The following is an 18,735-nucleotide window of genomic DNA, read 5'->3' as shown; positions in this document are numbered from 1 at the left end:
CGGCCCCGAGCCCAGCTTGGTGCTGAACAAAGGGGCTGGGGTGGGGTCATCCCCCAGCGGGGGCTGCAAACCTCCTCTGCCCCCTCCCCAAATTCCCTCTGGGGGAGCAGGAACTGGGTGAGGAGCCCTGTGGGGAGGGAAAAGGGGGTGACACTGGCATGGGGAGGGTCACACACAGCCCTGGGGGATCCCCTCTCACTGCCACTGTGCCAGGAAGACAAAACCCTACAGAGAGCCCCTGTCCCCCAGCAGCACCTTGTGGGCAGGGCCTGGTGGCAGCTCTGGGGGTCTGGGGGGTCACAACTGCCCTAAAACTCCTGCCCAGCCCCACAGCTGCTCCAGCCCCCTCAAACCACCCCACAGATCCCTGCTGCCCCCCCCAACCACTCTGTGCAATATAAATGGCCCCAAGATCCATCAAAACTCTTTCCTACCTCTCCAATGACCCATCCAAATTCTCTCCAAGCTGCACAGCCCTTCCAGAACCCCCAAAATTCCCTCAGAGATGCCTCCAAAGCCACCTAAACCCCCTCCGAGCACCACACATGCCCCTAAGAGCCACCAAAACCCCCTTCCAATCCCCTCAGGATCCCCTAAACCCCTTCCCAGCCTCCTATGGCTCTTACTGGGAGAGGTTTGTGGACAGGTGCATCCACAGGTGGGAGCAGTCCCAGCACTTCAGCAGCATTTTGGGCACTTCCATCCCTTTGCGCTCTTCCCAGAGACCTGGAGATGCTGGTGGTGGGACTGCAGAGGGGGATGGGGGATTCTGTCCCCAGAATGCCAAGAGTGGCATTCTGGGGACAGGACGAGGGGATGTGTGAGCCACTTGCTGGGGTGGAGGTCTGGAGACCCTCCTGGTGGTCCCAGGCCCCAGGCTGCAGAGCTGTCACCACCTCCTAGTCCGGGTGGTGGCTTGGTAGGACCTCCATTCCTTGGGGCTCTTTGTGCAGCCAGAGAACTTGTAGGGACCCTCCTCTGCAGGGGTCCTCCAGGTCTTCCATGAGCTTTGGGCTCCTACTGGAAGTGACTGGGCTCTCCTGGCATCATACGGAGATCATACTGGGAGTGACTGGGAATGACTCCAAGCATGCTGAGGGTAACTGGGATATATTGGAAGTGTCTGTAACCCTATTGGGGGTGACAGGGACCACACTGGGAGCAACCAGCACTAGGCTGGGGACAACTGGAACCACGATGGAGGCAACTGGGAGCGAGTGGGTGTGACTGGGTCTACACTGAGCGGAACTGGTCATGACTGAGATCCTGGTGGAAGAGATTGGGATCATACAGGGAGTGGCTGGGACTATACCAGAAGCCACTGGTACCACACTGGGACCAAAAGGGAGCAATTGAAACCATGCTGAGGGCAACTGGGACCATACTGGGAGTGACTGGGCTCTGGGAAGCCCAGGATGGTGAGGAGCAGGAGGACAAGTCCCATCCCAGTCCCACAAATATCCCTATTCCCCGGGATCCCCCCAGCCCCTGGCTCCCCCAGCTCACCCTTGTTCTGACTGCACGGGACTTGCAGCATCTCCAGGTCGGTGGGGGATATGCTGGGTGCACTCCCTTCCTGGCTCTGGGAATCCCAATATTCCGGCTCAAATCTGGCCCTGCTCAGTGGGGGATCCCGTCCACATGGACCCAAAGGTGTGTGAGGAGACTGGAGCACTGTCTGAAGCTCTTCCTATATTCCAAGCACTTGTAGGGCTTCTCCCTGCCATGAAGCTGCTCAGGAGCCACCAGCTCCGAGCTGCATCTGGATCTCCGGCCGCTTTCCTGGCCAAGGGTGGGTCTTTCCTTCTCGGGGTTCCCTGGGCTGGGTTTGGAGCCCCTCCTCATGTGGGATCTCTGGGGCTTTGTATCCCCACTGAATTCCCTCACTGTCAAACCTCTCCAAACAACCTCTTCCACAAGGATCTGCCGTGGGGATTTGTTCTCACTGTTCTCCATCCTCAGCTCCTTTCTGGAGGAGGAAACACAAGGAGATGAAGGAACAAGAAAAAGGAGAAGAATTCATGGCTTTTTTTCATGGCCAAGGGAAGAGAGAATTCATGGCTTTTATTTCTATGCCTCTACGCTTTCCTTTTCTCTCCCCAGAATTACCAGGGGAAGCAACAAGGTGGAAATTCCCAGTTCTCAGCATGTCCTGAACTCAAATTCTACTTTATTCCCACTGTTTCAGGCCCTTGTAACATTTTTTGCTAGTTTCCCCCTTTTTTCCCTCTTCTTCTCCTTCCCCCCCCCTTTTATTCTTTTCCCTCCCTTCTTCCTTTTTTCTCTTTTATCTCCCTCTTTTTCCCTTTTCCCCTTATTTTTCCCCTTCTTTCCTTTTCCCCTGCTTTTTTTCTCTCTTTTTCCATTCCCCCTCTTTTTTCTGTCTTTCCACCTTTTATCCCTCTTTACCCCTATTTTTCAAATTTCCCCCCATTTCTCCCTCTTTCCTCCCTTTTGTCCCCCTTTTTTACAGATTTTTTTCCAGCTCATTTGATTTTCTTTTTTTCCACATTTTCTCCCAGTTCCGCAGTATTTTTCCCCTCCTCTTCCTCCTTCTCCTTGGTTCTTCAGGAATTCAGTGAGATTCATAGTGGATGGAGCTGCTCTGCCTTGGTTTTTTCCATATTTTTGGGGGAATTTCAGGGCCAAATTCCATCTTTATTTCAACAGCAAATTTTAAAAAATCATCTCTGGCCTTTGGTGAGATTTGATTACTTTTTTTTTCCCCTCCTTTTTTTCTCTGTTTTAAATTAATTGTTCAAATATTATTTTAATTTCTCACTCCCAGGGTTGTTCTGAATATTTTCCTGCTTTTTTTCTGCCTGTTTTTCCAAGAGGAAGAGGCAGAAAAGAGGGGGGAAAAAAGATGGAAAAGGTGAGAAAATTATGGAAAAGGGGAAAAGAGGGTGGAAAAGAGGAAAAGAAGGCAGGGATGGAGAAGCTGTGATGATCCAGAGGGGATAGAGGATTTGGATCACCCTGAAGATTTGGGATAATCCCAGGAACAGGCATGGATCCCATTGGAGATTGGAAATGGGCATGGATCACGTTGAAGACTGGGAATGAGCACAGATCCCATTGGAAAGCAGGAATGGGCTCAGATCCCATTGGAAAACAGGAATGGGCAGAGATCCCATTAGAGATTTGGAATGGGCACACATCCTGGTCCTGGCACCGGAGGAGGAATTTTGGGAAGTGAGGGTGAGCTCCCTCTGGCTCTGGGCAGCACTGGAAAAAGGCCCTGCAGTGGTTAATTAGGAATTTAATTGGGAATTTAATTGGGAATTGCATCCACCATGAACAGGGCGTATCCAAGGGCTGGAGCAATGGTGGTGGTGTGCGGTGAGAGGGCACAGGGACCAAGAATAGGACTGGAATGGGGACAGGGACTGGGAATGGGATTTGGAATAGGGACAGGGGCCGGAAACTGGGAGAGGGAGTGAGTATGTGGGATTGGGACTGGGAATGGGACTGGAAATACGCGATAGGGACTGAAAATCCGTGATCTGGAATGGCACTGGAAATATGGGACAGGCACCAAGAATGGGGACAGGGACTGGGAATAGGGTACAGGAAGCAAGAATGGGACTGGGAAAAGGGACAAGGATTGGAAATGAGGACAGGAATCAAGAATGGGAAGGGGAATAGGGAGAGGAACAGGGAATGGGGAAAGAGAATGGGATTGGGACCGGGACTGGGACTGGGAATGGAGACATTCTGGGAATTGGGACAGGGACCAGGATTGGAAATGTGAATGGGGAAAGGGACCAGGAACAGGTCCAGGAATGGAGACTGGGACTGATAATAAGGGACAGGAACAGGAAACAGGAACAGGAATGGGGACAGAGTTTGGGAATGGGATCAGGAATGTGGACAGGGATTGGGAATAGGGACCAGGAACAGGTACTAGGAATGGGAGCGGGAATGGGAACAGGGACCCGTAATGGGGAATGGGGAATGGGAATGGGAAAAGGCCCTGCAGTGGTTAATTAGGAATTTAATTGGGAATTTAAGTGGGAATGGGGACAGGGACTGGGAACTGGACCTGGATTGGATTGGGAATAATGGACAGGAACAGAGTACGGGACGGGGAATGGGAACAGGAACCAGGAATATGGGACCTGGACTGGGAATGGGACTGGAAAAACAAGACAGGGACTAGGAATGAGATCAGTAGTGGGGACAGGGACTGGGAATGGGACAGTGCCGATGCTCCTCTCCCCGATGCCCTTCCTCAGCCCCGGCTAGCTCTGGGGAGAGGGGCGGGCAGGTTTCTAGCGCTTCCCGCTGGACCTCGCGGGGCTTTGGGAAGCGCTATCGGAGTTCAGGAGAGCAGTCAGCGACCCCACGGCGTATTACGAAGAGAGTCTTTCTCTGGAGCAAATTCCGTTTATTGTAATCCAACGGGGAATACAATAATTCAAAGGGAACCAGGCGAGCTGCGCCTGCATTTGCCGGAGAGGCGCGGGCGGGGCGGAACGCGCTGGAGCCAGTCAGAAGAAAGCCCGGAACAAACCGCGCAAACGAATTAAATACGGAACGGGGGAAAACGGAGCAGCCAATGGGGTAACCGTGGGGGGTCCGAGGGTGGTGGGATACAGGGGTACATCCAATGAAAGACAGACAGGGGAAGGGTCCCAGGTCCTTTACCAATCACCCGGCGTCCCGGGTGGAAGACTCTAGGTAGAGGGGAAGGGACACTGAGTGACAGACATGCATCTGGGGTAAACAGGGGGGTGACTTAGCATTTTTGGGGACAACGGACATGCGGGGAGAGGCGGGAAAACCCGGGCAAAACCGTTACAGAACCAGGGGTACATGGAACAAACCTATACATAATACAAATGTAATAAAACATAAAAAACACAACTCCACAGGACAGGGAATACAGGACTGTCCTGGGTTGTAGGGTGTGGTGTGTGTATTCTATTCCTCATCTGATAGAGTTGGGGCAGTTATCTTCTGTTAATTGGGCAGTTTTGTTTATCTCTTCCACAACCAATCCTCCCTCTGGGGAGATACCTTCTGTAAATGGGGCCACTATAAGTCACTGCATGACTGATAAAATTACATCATCCCACTGTGAGATGATCCGACCAAGGGAAGGAGCCAAGCATTCTTACCTAAATAAAACCTGAAATTTGGAACACCAGGGCAGCCTTCTCCCATTAAATTCCCAGAGGAGCAGCTGTCTTCTCCACAGGATTCCCAGAGGAAGACCAGGCCCTTTTACACCACCACCAGACCTTCAGAGGAAAACTACACTCTTCTACAGGACCACTGCTTCAACAGAACCACATCTGTCACTCCAGGAGGAATGCAGCCACCATTTAATCAGACTATGACCATCACCCTGACTAACAGGGTGTCAGGTTGTATTCTGACTCTGTCAGTGGTTTGGGTTGCTTTTTTTTTTTTTTTTTTTTTTTTTTTTGTACTATTACATTGTGGCCGTGGCCCCCGGCTGCAGGACAACCATGCCACCAACTCCATCCTGACAGGGATGGATTGGAAAAATCTCTTTCTCCTTCCCTGAGGCATAAAAATAAGTCTCCTTCTCTCCTTTCTTTCTTCCTTCCTTATTTCTCTCCTTTTTTCCTCCTTTTTCTTGTTCCTTCCTCTCCTTGTGTTTCCTCCTCCAGACAAGGAGCTGAGGATGGAGAACAGGGAGAACAAATCCCCACGGCAGATCCTTGTGGAAGAGGTTGTTTGGAGAGGTTTGACAGTGAGGGAATTCAGTGGGGATACAAAGCCCCAGAGATCCCACATGAGGAGGGGCTCCAAACCCAGCCCAGGGAACCCCGAGAAGGAAAGACCCACCCTTGGCCAGGAAAGCGGCCGGAGATCCAGATGCAGCTCGGAGCTGGTGGCTCCTGAGCAGCTTCGTGGCAGGGAGAAGCCCTACAAGTGCTTGGAATATAGGAAGAGCTTCAGACAGTGCTCCAGTCTCCTCACACACCTTTGGGTCCATGTGGACGGGATCCCCCACTGAGCAGGGCCAGATTTGAGCCGGAATATTGGGATTCCCAGAGCCAGGAAGGGAGTGCACCCAGCATATCCCCCACCGACCTGGAGATGCTGCAAGTCCCGTGCAGTCAGAACAAGGGCGAGCTGGGGGAGCCAGGGGCTGGGGGGATCCTGGGGAATAGGGATATTTGTGGGACTGGGATGGGACTTGTCCTCCTGCTCCTCACCATCCTGGGCTTCCCAGAGCCCAGTCACTCCCAGTATGGTCCCAGTTGCCCTCAGCATGGTTTCAATTGCTCCCTTTTGGTCCCAGTGTGGTACCAGTGGCTTCTGGTATAGTCCCAGCCACTCCCTGTATGATCCCAATCTCTTCCACCAGGATCTCAGTCACGACCAGTTCCGCTCAGTGTAGACCCAGTCACACCCACTCGCTCCCAGTTGCCTCCATCGTGGTTCCAGTTGTCCCCAGCCTAGTGCTGGTTGCTCCCAGTGTGGTCCCTGTCACCCCCAATAGGGTTACAGACACTTCCAATATATCCCAGTTACCCTCAGCATGCTTGGAGTCATTCCCAGTCACTCCCAGTATGATCTCCATATGATGCCAGGAGAGCCCAGTCACTTCCAGTAGGAGCCCAAAGCTCATGGAAGACCTGGAGGACCCCCACAGAGGAGGGTCCCTACAAGTTCTCTGGCTGCAGGAAGAGCCTCAAGGAATGGAGGTCCTACCAAGCCACCACCCGGACTAGGAGGTGGTGACAGCTCTGCAGCCTGGGGCCTGGGACCACCAGGAGGGTCTCCAGACCTCCACCCCAGCAAGTGGCTCACACATCCCCTCGTCCTGTCCCCAGAATGCCACTCTTGGCATTCTGGGGACAGAATCCCCCATCCCCCTCTGCAGTCCCACCACCAGCATCTCCAGGTCTCTGGGAAGAGCCCAAAGGGATGGAAGTGCCCAAAATGCTGCTGAAGTGCTGGGACTGCTCCCACCTGTGGATGTACCTGTCCACAAACCTCTCCCGGTAAGAGCCATAGGAGGCTGGGAAGGGGTTTAGGGGATCCTGAGGGGATTGGAAGGGGGTTTTGGTGGCTCTTAGGGGCATGTGTGGTGCTTGGAGGGGGTTTAGGTGGCTTTGGAGGCATCTCTGAGGGAATTTTGGGGGTTCTGGAAGGGCTGTGCAGCTTGGAGAGAATTTGGATGGGTCATTGGAGAGGTAGGAAAGAGTTTTGATGGATCTTGGGGCCATTTATATTGCACAGAGTGGTTGGGGGGGGCAGCAGGGATCTGTGGGGTGGTTTGAGGGGGCTTGAGCAGCTGTGGGGCTGGGCAGGAGTTTTAGGGCAGTCGTGACCCCCCAGACCCCCAGAGCTGCCACCAGGCCCTGCCCACAAGGTGCTGCTGGGGGACAGGGGCTCCCTGTAGGGTTTTGTCTTCCTGGCACAGTGGCAGTGAGAGGGGATCCCCCAGGGCTGTGTGTGACCCTCCCCATGCCAATGTCACCCCCTTTTCCCGCCCCACAGGGCTCCTCACCCAGTTCCTGCTCCCCCAGAGGGAATTTGGGGAGGGGGCAGAGGAGGTTTGCAGCCCCCGCTGGGGGATGACCCCACCCCAGCCCCTTTGTTCAGCACCAAGCTGGGCTTGGGGCCGCAGGAGGAAGAGGCCGGTGGGAAGCAGATCCTGCAGCTGGGACCGTGCTTGGGCTCAGGGCAAGGTCCTGCCCTGCACTCCTGGCTCGGGTGTGACCCTGCCCCGGCAAGGGAGCGGCACATTCCCAAACCCACGGACCCTATCCCCAAAATCCCACTCTTGGGATCCCTCACCTGTCTCTGCAGTCCCGCTCCAACACCTCCAGGCCTCTGGGAAGAGCCCTGATGCCAACCGAACTTAGATCAAAGTTACAAGGTGCTGATATACCTTGAGTGATATCAATATAACCTGATATATCTATATAAACTGATATCAACTGAACCTAAATCATGAATTTTTATATTTCTATATAACCTAATACCCAAATAACTTGAATCATACCTTTTTATACCTATATAATCTGAATCATACTTTGATATCTACATAACCTTAATCAGAACTTTTATACCTCTATAACCTGATATAAATAACTTTCTTCAATGTAATGACTAGTATATGGTTAACTAGTTGGTTAATGCTGAATAGACCAGAAAAAGAAGAAAAAAACTTGCCAGGTGGATAGTTTTAGAGGGCATAGTACTAATGAGAAATTGGCAAGTGCAATGGCAATTAGCCACAAAACAAAGAATTTAGGCTGGTTAGGACCAGACACACCAGGGAACACCATAATGCACATGCTCTGAAGACCAAGTTGAAAAGTTCAGATGCCAAGAAGACCTTGGAAGCCTTCCCTAAAATGCCTCCCCTGCAAAACCAGGACAATCACAGACTCCTGTCAGACCCTGAATTAGGGAGGCACAAGTGCAGTGGAGAAGAACTACCTAATGAACATAAGCTCATACAATGTAAATGAGTTCCAGTGCATTTGTGATGGTGTTTGTTACAAATGAATCAGCCAATTTAATAATTAAAGGAATGTATTAAAACAAATCAAAGTAAAATTGGAAAAGCCACAAGCAAATCAGCACCGAGCCAGGCGATCGGTGCTGGGTGAACTGGGTTCGGACTATGCAGCTCCGTACCCCTGGCAGTTCACAAGGTACTGATTTCACAGGGTCTTTTTTTCACTCACAGGGTCTTTTTTTCACTCTCTTCAGACTTAGTGGGATTCCAGGGGGGTCTTCCTGTTTCCTCTCGTTGATCTTGCCTCTTTTCACATATTATGGTCTTTTCTTGTGGTGCTTCTAAACAGAGGTTTTCCCGGAATACTCTGATTGTAATCCCTTCGAATCTCTTGTTTTGGCAACTAATATTCATCTTATCGTTCAATATATATTTTCCAGATGAAATAATCCTTCAGAATAACCATGTTTTGAGACAGGAATTCATCCTGTGTATATTGCTCTTTCCCGTCACTTGGTTCCATTTAAAAAGATACTGTATTTTTTAGTCCTGAGCACGAATCTATTCTAAATCATATATTTATATTGTCGCTGGAGCATTGTAATCATATATTACAATGTTCCAGCGACACAGTGACACTGAGCAACACTTACTGTATAAATAAAGCACAGCACGGGACAAAGGTGGGTGAGTTAGGTGCAGAAATCCCCTCACCACCAGTGCTGCAATAAACAAATACCTGCTCCATAGACAGCGGTCTGTGGGGATTTATTTCCAGCCTGTCTTTCGGGCATCAGCTCAAAGGGATGGAATTTCCCACCCAGGGTCCCCACCGTGCCCCAGTTTGGATCTGCAGCCCCCAGTTTTCCCAGTTTCCCTCTCCTTTTCCTTGTGTGGGGTTCCCCCCGCCCGCAGCGGCTGGGAGCAGCCGAGAGCCCCGCGCTGCCCATCCCGACCTGTCCCGGCTCCATCCCCGCTCCTGCCGCGGGCTGCCGGGGCCGCGGGAACGGGGCAGGAGGAAGGGGATGGCGGAGCGGTGATGGAGAAGCAGCGGGACAAGGGCTGGAGGGATTAGAGGAGGAGGAGGGAGGGTGGAGGAGGAGCAGGAAGCGGAGGAGGACGGGAGGAAGAGCTGGGACAGAGGAGGAGGAGGAGGAAGTGGGAGCAGGGGGACCGCATGGTCCAGCCCTCGCTGTGTCCGCAGCCCTCCCGCCCCCGGGGGCATTGTCCCCCCACCATGGCGCAGGTGACCGCGGAGGGAGGGGGAGCTCGCCCAGGTATCCCGGGGGCTCCGTGGGAGGGTATTTTTAGGGGAGAGGGGGATTTCTGGAGCTCGAAGGACTCCAAAGCTAAGGGTCAAACGGCCTTTGGGGAGATTTTGGGGGATGCCCCTGGAGGTTGCTTTTCTGTGGTAGAGGGCGGCAGAGGGGAGAACACTGGGACACCGACGTGTGCAGCCCAGAGAGAGGAGATCCCCAGGACTGAGCCCGGAGACGGGAACACCCTGCGAGGGGGAAGCCCTGGAGCTCCCCACAGCCTGGAGCAGAGTCGGGGAAAGGGGAGCGCTGGGACCCCAAGAGCCCCGGCGTCGCTAGGTGGGAGCCCAGAGAGGGGGAGCCAGGGAAGCCCCAGGAGCTGCAGGGAACCCCCAGCAGCACAGAGAAGGGGGAACCCCACAAGCCCAAGGTCAGAAGAGCAGAGAGGGGGGACCCCAGGGATTCCTGGGACCCGTGACAGCCTGGAGAGGATGAGGACCCCAGAGAGGACAATCCTGAATACGTGCAGGACCCCCAGAAGTCCAGAGTGGAGAGACCAGAGAGGGGGAACTCCTGAGAAGTTTTTTTTTGGAATGATCATGAACCATTCAAGTCTTGAGGGTCTCAGTCTTGGTATTTCTGAGGGGTTTTTTTCAGCTAAATCTTGCTGATCTGAAGGTTTTTATGGATACAAAATGTCCGGTTACTTCTAGAGTCACTTGGGCAGAGAGAATCCCCAACCAACACTCTCACAGCTTGCTTTCCCCCAAACCTTGGCTGGATGGATGAGCAGGAGGCCGTGAGGAAGAGGAAAATGCCCCAAGAGCCCCAGGCAGGTGTGGAAGAAGTCACTGCCCCTTTCCCCCTCTCTCCTGCTCCATCTCTCACCCCTGCATGGCCCCTGGCTGCAGGACAACCCCGCTGCGAATGCTGTCCTGCTGGGGATGCATTGGAGAGATCTCCTTGGTGTTCCCTGAGGCAAATCCCACCCTCTCCTTGTCCTTTCTCCCCCAGAAAAGGAGCTGAGGCTGGAGACCAGGGAGGACAAGTCCCCACAGCAGAACCTCGTGGAAGAGGCCGTTTTGAGCAGCTCCATGGCACAGGAATCCAGTGGGGAGGAAAAGCCCAGGAGGAGGGGCTGCAAACGCAGATCTGAGGAGGAAAGACCCAACCTGTGCCAGGGAGGCAGCCAGAGCTCAGAGCTGGGGATCCATGAGCAGCTTCATGATGGGGAGAAGCTCCACAAGTGCTCAGAATGTGAGAAGAGCTTCAGGTGGAGATCCTACCTCCTGGCCCACCTTCGTGTGCACACAGGCGAGCGGCCCTATGAGTGTGGGGAATGTGGGAAGAGGTACCGGCACGGCTCCCACCTCCTCCACCACCAGCGGGTGCACATGGGCATACGGCCCTATAAGTGTTTGGAATGTGAGAAGAGCTTCAGCAAGAATTCCCACCTGCTCTCGCACCAGAAGATCCACACGGGGGAACACAAACACCCCTACAACTGTGGGGAATGTGGGAAGAGCTTCAGAGACAGCTCCACCCTCCTCACCCACCTGCGCGTGCACACCGGGGAACGGCCCTACACATGCTTTGAATGTGGGAAGAGCTTCAGCGTTCGGTGCAGTCTGACCTCCCACCAGAAGATCCACACTGGGGAATGGCCCTACGAGTGTTCTGAGTGTGGGAAAAAGGCTCGGAGCACTTCGGATCTCCTCAAGCACCAGCGCACACACACAGGGGAGAGGCCCTTCCGCTGCCCCGACTGCGGGAAGGGCTTCACCCGCAACTTCAGCCTCCTCACCCACCGGCGCATCCACAGCCGGGAGAGTCCCTTCAAGTGTCCCGAGTGTGGGAGGAGCTTCTCCAGGAGCTCTCACTTGACCAAACACCAACAGAGCCACCGGTAAGGGAAGCCCTGTGAGGGCCCTGACTGCAGGAAGAGCTTTGTCTGCTGCTCCAACTCCATCCCCCATCAGAAGATCCCCTTTGGGCAGAGCCCTGGTGACCCACATTCCCAGTGATCCATGGTGGGAATACAGCTGGCTGGTGCTCTCTGTGCCCTCCTGGATCCCCATGGGTACCTGGATGAATGCAGGGGCAGGAACAGGAGCATCCATCAGGACAGAGACTAACATCAGGAATTCATTGGGAAGAGGAGATTTGTTGACTTTAAACTCCACAAAGTCTCACCTGCTCTGTCCAGGCATTTCTTCTGATAGCATCAAGCAGCATTGGATGATTTTGGAGCCTCCCATGGCACAGCACGGCTGCTTTTGGGCTGTCAGCACTGGCCCAGAGCTGTGGATGGGGCCTGTGGGGGCAGCTGGGGGCATACTGGTGCTGCTGGGAGCGTCCCAGATGGGAGCCAAGGGAACTTGGTGAGCAGGGACCACAGGAAGGGGAAGGTGATAGGAAATGTGGGTAAGAAGGAGGAAAGCAGGGTGGGAGCCCCAAAAGGAGTGGGAGGGGAGTGGGATCCCCCAAACCAGGATCAGGGGTGGGAGCTGGGGATTCAGGGCACGATAGGAAAGGTGGGCGATGTAATGACGTTAGAGGGTTCCACGGACGGTTTGGGTGGATACAGACGAGAGATCTCTGCTGATTGCTCTTGGAGGATAAGGTTTATTCGGGATGGAGAGAGGCCCTGCCTCGAGCTGCCAGACACAGCACATGGCCAGGCCTGAGGTGATGGGTGAGGGGTGAGACAAAGCGGGGAGCAGGGACTCCAGGAGGGGGGATCCAGGAGGAGGGAGGAAGTTCCAAGAGGGGAGGGGAAGTTCCAAGAGGGCGTCTGGCCCCCCGGAGACCCCTTATCAGGGGGCTTCAAGGTGGGCTGGAACAAGACTTGGGCCAATGGGGTGACAGACACTTGATGTTTCAGGGGAGGGTTACAGGTGTGGGGTGAACCATACGTTCTGGGGGGTGAGATGGAACAGTCCCTTTGGCTTTTGGACCCCTCTGTAGGTAAGGGTATTGTCCAGCCAGTAAGGGGCATGATATTCATCCTGGCTGTACTATTGTGGTTCTTCTGCTAGAAAATCATATTTATCTATCCTTCCCAACAGAGGGAGAAGAGGGAAAAGAGAGGGCTTTGGACTGAAGCTTTTTTGGGACAACCTAAAATGAGAGGCCAGACAAAATTAAGGATATAAAAAGTAGTTGTATTTATTGAAGGGCCTTCAAATACATTTCAGGCAGATGAAGCTCCCCCAGGAGCTACACCCAAGAATGGATGACAGGTCACAGGTTTTCATACTTTTATTCGTTTGGTCGATTTGCATAGTGGGGGTTAATCTTCCAGTTATAGGTTCAGGTAAGGAAGTAATTTACCCCAAGTTTGCTACCCCCCAAATCACTTTTGTTTACATTTGTGGGGGCCTGAAACACTGAGGCACCCTTGATTCCCAGGCCTGGAGAAGAATTGTTTTGTCTGACCAGAATGGGAAAGCAGCAGTGAACACTACATGGAGTTTAGAGTTATACACTAAAGAATTGCAGGATTACAAATATATGAAAAAATATAAAAGCTAAAATTGATAAGGCATCAATGGCAGTTCAAAAGCATAAAAGGATTCATGACTCCTTGCTAAAACATTTAGATAGAGAGCATTTTCATGGGGGCACTGGCATTGTGCCAGTGTCAAACCATGACAATAAGAGAGACAAATTTCCTCAAAATTTGGTTAACCTTCCAAAAACATTCAGATGAAGAGCAAAATCAGAGAGCAAAATTGGAATCTCTGCTGAACGGGAAAAGGAACCTTAGCAGACAAATGCACCTTGGGCTACTTAAGGCTGCAGAGTGGGAGAGTGCATTGAGAGAGACGCTGGGTACATGGACAGGGATGAGGAGCCAGCAGGGTGAGCACAAGGACATGGACAGCGGGTCAGTGAGGAAGAGTTGGGAAAGTGCAGGAAGAATTAGCATGTGAAAGGCAGAGGTGAGCTCAGGCTTGGAAACTTCTAGAAGCAAAGAGAGTGAATAAGCCAGGACAGGAATCAGTAGGACGAAGAGAAGGAGAAAAAGACATAAGTGTGGGACAAGGAGCTGGAGAAGTGGCTGTGGAAGAGGAGGGAGAGGCAGGAGAGCAGGCAGTGGAAGGAAGAGAAGAGGCACCTAAGGAAAAGGGAGAGGCTGTGGAAGGGCAGGCAGAGACAGCGTGTGGGCAGCGGCTGCTGGGGAGCAGGAAGAAGTTACAGAAGAGAAAGTGCAGGGATCCTTAGGGAACCAGGTGTTTTCCTAAGGGTGAATGATCCTCATAACCCCTAGTCCCAACATGCAGAGGGCTGTCTATTGTTGAGGGGTTTAAATCCCGTGGAGAGGGAGAGCAGGCTTTGGGGAAGGCGGTGTTGTTGCTGTGAATGATCAGGAGAAGGAAAAGAAGCTGCAGGGCTGCAAGCAGAGGGGCTCTCACCACCCGGTCTGATTGTATGAGGAGGCTTCAGGCAGAGCTTGGTGATGGTGATGAGAGAGAGGGAATCTTAGAGGAAGAATGGCAGGATGTAGAGTCTACAGCCCTAAAGCAAATTGAACCCAGAAATGATTGTCAAGGTCAGCCCACAGCTACCAAACAATGCCAGACATGGCGACTGAGATATGCAAGTTATTTCAGGATCAGTTAACGGAAGAGGTGGGACCACCCTGTAAGTATTCCCACCCTGAATGTGGATGTTGTGTCTGCACTAACCCAAGCACAAGCCGTAGGTGAAAGCACACAAGGAGCTTTCAACAATGGTTCAGTTATTAACCCAAGCCCAGCTCCATCCAACCAAACAAAGCCATTTCTCTGCCTTGGTGCTACAGGACTGGGCCAGGGGAAAAGGAATTCAATGTATTTTTCACCAAACAAGCCAATTAAGCTTAAGCACCACACATGGTGACCAGTTTTCAAGGATTTATCCACTATTGGAGCAGTGACTTAAATATTTATCTTCACTCGGTTCTTTGTGGATAGCTGCTAATGTCCATGATAAACAGCATTGTATCCACATGAACGAAATGGTGTGAAAAATCTATTTATCATAAGAAGCTGCAGAGCTTAACCTTTTAAGCAGGTTAATTCTCTTCATCCAAGAACACTCAAAAACCTGCTGATATTACCAGGCCTCTCGATGATTTTTGAACAGTTTTGGGAATCTGGAGATGGCCATCCTGACTGGATGCTGGCTAAGAGTTTTCCAAGAGGTCAAGAAGGATGACCCTGGACACCACAGGCCTGTTTGTCTCACTTCAGTGCCTGGTAAAATTACTGAGATTATTCAGGGAGGCATTGAGAAACATGTGGAGGACAATGCAGTCATTGGTCACAGGCAGTGTGGCTTCAGGAGGGGAAAGTCCTGCTTCTCAAACCTGATTGCTTTTGGCTTTTTATGGCAGCATAACCCACGGAGTTGGTCAGGAGAGCTGATGTCGTCTTTTTGAATTTCAGTAAAGCTTTAGGTCCTGTCTCTGCCAGGATCCTTCTGGAGAAAATGTCTAGCCCCTAGTTTGGTAAACATGTCATGTGGTGGGTGAGCAACTGGCTCAGGGGTCAGGCATGGGTGACAGCGCCTGGGGTGACACCAGACTGGCGACCTGTCACTAGTGGGGTCTGCAGGGCTCCACTGCCAGCCCTGTGCTCTTCATCCTCATGAAGGACCTGGATGCAGGACTCGAAGGAATAGTAAGCAGAGTTTGCAGACAACACTAAATTGGAAGGAGCTGTTGACTCCCTCAAGGGCAGAGAGACCTTAACAAATCAGAGAGATGGGAATCATCAAGCATGTGAAGTTTGACAAGGCTGAAGGCACTTGCAGGACACCCCATAGCAGTGTACAGCTTCTTCCTGAGGGGCAGTGGAGGGGCAGGCACCAATCTCTGAGCTCTGCTGACCAGTGACAAAACCAAGGGGATGGCTTGAAGCTGTGCCAGGGCAGGGTCGGGCTGGAGATCTGGAAAAGATTCTTCCCGTGGAGGGTGATGGGCACTGAGTGGCTCTCAAGGGAATGGTCACGGCCCCAAGGCTGCCAGAGCTCCAGGAGCATTTGGACAATGCTTCCAGGCACAGGCTGGGATTGCTGGGGTGTCCTGTGCAGGGCCAGCAGTTGGACTTGATGATCCTTGTGCATCCCTTCCAGTTTAGGATATTCCATTATCCATTGAAAATCCCTGGAGGAAGTGCCAAGTGCTAAAGCACGAAGGTTAATTCCTGGCTCCTGGCCAGGAAGCAGGTACCAGCTGCCTGGTTTGCAGGTAGAAATCTCCATGAAAGCGTTTTGGGTTTCTATGTTCTGAAAGGTGGCACTGCCTGCATAGCAGTGTGTGGGCCTTCAGTTCAACACTCTTTGTGTCTAGAGTTGAGCCAGGAATGTGCCATGGTGGGGTGCTCCTTTCCTACAGTCACTTCTGTACCGGGACCAGACTTGGGAGTGGGGGGAGCAAGCTCCAGATCCAAGCACCATCCCCTCAAACCACAGAATATTAAAGTATCTCCTCGGGAGTGCCAGATGAAGGGGAAATTTGGGGCAAGGGGGGACATGGCAACACCCCAAAAAGTCCCCCAGATTGTCCCTCTGCCCTCCCCAAACCAGCCCACATTCACCCTATAACCCATCAATCCCCAAACCTCTCCATCACCTTTCACCTATCATCATCACCTCAAAATTCATCACCCCAAAACCCATCACCCCATAACCCATCACCCAAATCCATGGTCATCCCCACAACACCCACCCATCATAATCACCCCTAAAGTCATCACCTCTCACCCATCAATTACCCCAAAATTCATCACCCCCACCTATGACCCCATAACCCACCACCGTCCAAACCATCCCTAGAACCCCACACCCACCATCATCACCCTAAAAATCATAGCCCTCCATCTTTAATCACCCCAAAATCCATCAGTCCCCACCCATAATCACCCCAAAATCCACACCCCACCCCATAACCCCTCACCCCCCAATCCGTACCCCCTCACTTGCCCCATTCTGCACCCCCAGCTCTGCCCTGGCCCTGCTGTGGCTGTGTCCCCTCCTCCTGCACACGGAGCACAGCTACTGCTGCAGGGGTGGCCTCATCCTCTCGTGTCCCCTTGGGTCCCTGCGGCTCTTTGGGCCCCTTGGAGGGTCGGTAACGCCCCCTGGAACAGCGACCGGTGTGCGCTGGCCTTGGGGACACCCCTGTAACCTCCCGTGTCACCGTCGGTGTTGGGGTGGCTGTAGGAGTGTTTCCAGCCCTGCAGCCACACCCAGCGCTGCCCCCGGGGACCCCCCACCCCTTTAGAGGTCCCCTCTGGGGGAGGTGGCAGTTGCAGTGCACCACTTGTAGGTCTTCAGTAGGGCGGGGGGCTCAGGGGTGGCTGGGGGGGCTTTCACCTCCATCAGTTCTGGGGCGGGGGAGTAGTTTGGGGGGTTCAGAGGCTGCATTTAGGGGCTGGTGGAATGGCAGGAGTCATTTTGGGGGTTGCATTTGGGGGTGATGGGATTGGGAGAATCATTTTGGGGGTTGTATTTATGACTGATGGGATAAGGAGAAAAATCTGGGAGGGCTCCAGGGGCTGCATTTGGGGGTGGTGGGACACAGAGAGGCATTTTGGTGTTGGATTTTGGGTTGGTGGGACAGAGGAGGCTGAATTTGTGAGTGATGGGATGGGCAGAATAATTTGGGGAGGTTCAGGGGCTGGATTTTGGCATGGTGGGGGAGGCACCCCCAACCTGGCATCCCAACATTGAAAAGTCCCAATTGGTGGGGTCCCAAATCCCCACGGTGTCCCTGCCCACCCAGGGACCCCAATTTTTTGGGTTGTCCCGCCTACCCAGGGTGTCCCCACCCAGTGGGTGCCCACACCAGCTTCCCGCAGCATGCCAGTGTACAGCTGGGATCCTTCTGGACCGGTGTCCATCCAGAGTGGGATCCACGGCTCTGGTGTCTGTGTCCATCTGCACCAGTGCCCAGTCTCTCCTGCCCCCATCCATCCCACACTCCCCGGCCGGGGCTGCTCCTCACCCCAGAGTGGACAAGACCCATGGTCAGTCCCAAGATGACCCCAGACCCTCTCCCACCAACCCCACCAGGCCACCCACCTCGAGCCCTGGTACCACTGGTGTCCCCTGGAAACCGGGCCAGCTCTGGATCTCCTGGAAGAGGAGATCCAGAGTCTTGGGCTGGGGACTTGAGGGCATCCAGGATGGTGAGCACCGAGTCCATGTGGTGTGGGGCGACAGATAGGAACACAGCTGGGGACAGGCCTGGGGGGACGGGGTGGGGGGTGAAGGGGGTTTAAGGGGTGGGGAGAGGGTTGGAGGGTGGGATGCACCCAAAAATTTGTCAAAGTCAAAGGGGAGGGCACCCAAAACTGGGGGAAAGGATGGGAAAGACAGGAAGGATCCAAAATAGGCGGGAACAGACCCTAAATAGGGGGAAGTGACCCAAAATGGGGAAAAGACTTGAATGACGGGGAAAGAATCCAAAATAGGGATGAAAGTACACCAAAAATAAGGAGAAGGGATCTGAAAGAGGGGGGAAGGATCCAAAACAGGGGAAAAGGTCCCAAAGTTGGGGGAGAGGACCCAAAATCAGAGGAAAAAGGGTGTTGTTGGGAGTGTTGCAGGGTGCCATGGCATGTCCCTACCTGCTGCAGGGCAGGCGCAGATGCTCAGCACCAGGAGCAGCCACAGGAACATCCTGAGGGTCACAGGGACACCCTGCAGGACACAGGGACACCCTGCAGGACATGGCCCTGGGGCTTTGGGGACTTTGGCCCTACCAGGGGCAGGGGACAGGGACACTGGGGGAGGGACAGGGGCACATGGAAGGGTTCAGGGACACATAGGACAGATGGGGACAGTAACTCACAGGGAGGACAGGGACACCCAGAAGGGTGACAGGGAGCCGCGGTGGGGAAGGGGGACAAACAGAGCGGAGGGAACGTAATGCCACCAGGACACACATCAGGGGACAATGTCACCATAAGTGTATGGACACTGCCATCAGGACGCCTCTGGTGACACCCAGCATGAGGCCACCTGGGCCCCCAG

General features: G+C 53.3%; 1 protein-coding gene across 1 annotated transcript in view; it reads left to right on the top strand.

Annotated features, from left to right (window-relative positions):
* Positions 1-16,195, top strand: part of LOC140680256 (uncharacterized) — a 1,118,524-nt gene extending 1,102,329 nt beyond the window's left edge. The window contains exon 19 of the mRNA XM_072919758.1: positions 11,013-16,195. Within this exon, the coding sequence (XP_072775859.1) occupies positions 11,013-11,621 (609 nt within the window). The 3' untranslated portion in view covers positions 11,622-16,195. The remainder of the gene's footprint in view (positions 1-11,012) is intronic.
* The last annotated feature ends 2,540 nt before the right edge of the window (positions 16,196-18,735 follow it).

Source organism: Taeniopygia guttata, chromosome 30, assembly GCF_048771995.1.
Source record: "Taeniopygia guttata chromosome 30, bTaeGut7.mat, whole genome shotgun sequence".
Classification (NCBI taxonomy): Eukaryota; Metazoa; Chordata; class Aves; order Passeriformes; family Estrildidae; genus Taeniopygia; species Taeniopygia guttata.
This window is presented reverse-complemented; position numbering and strand designations above follow the sequence as displayed.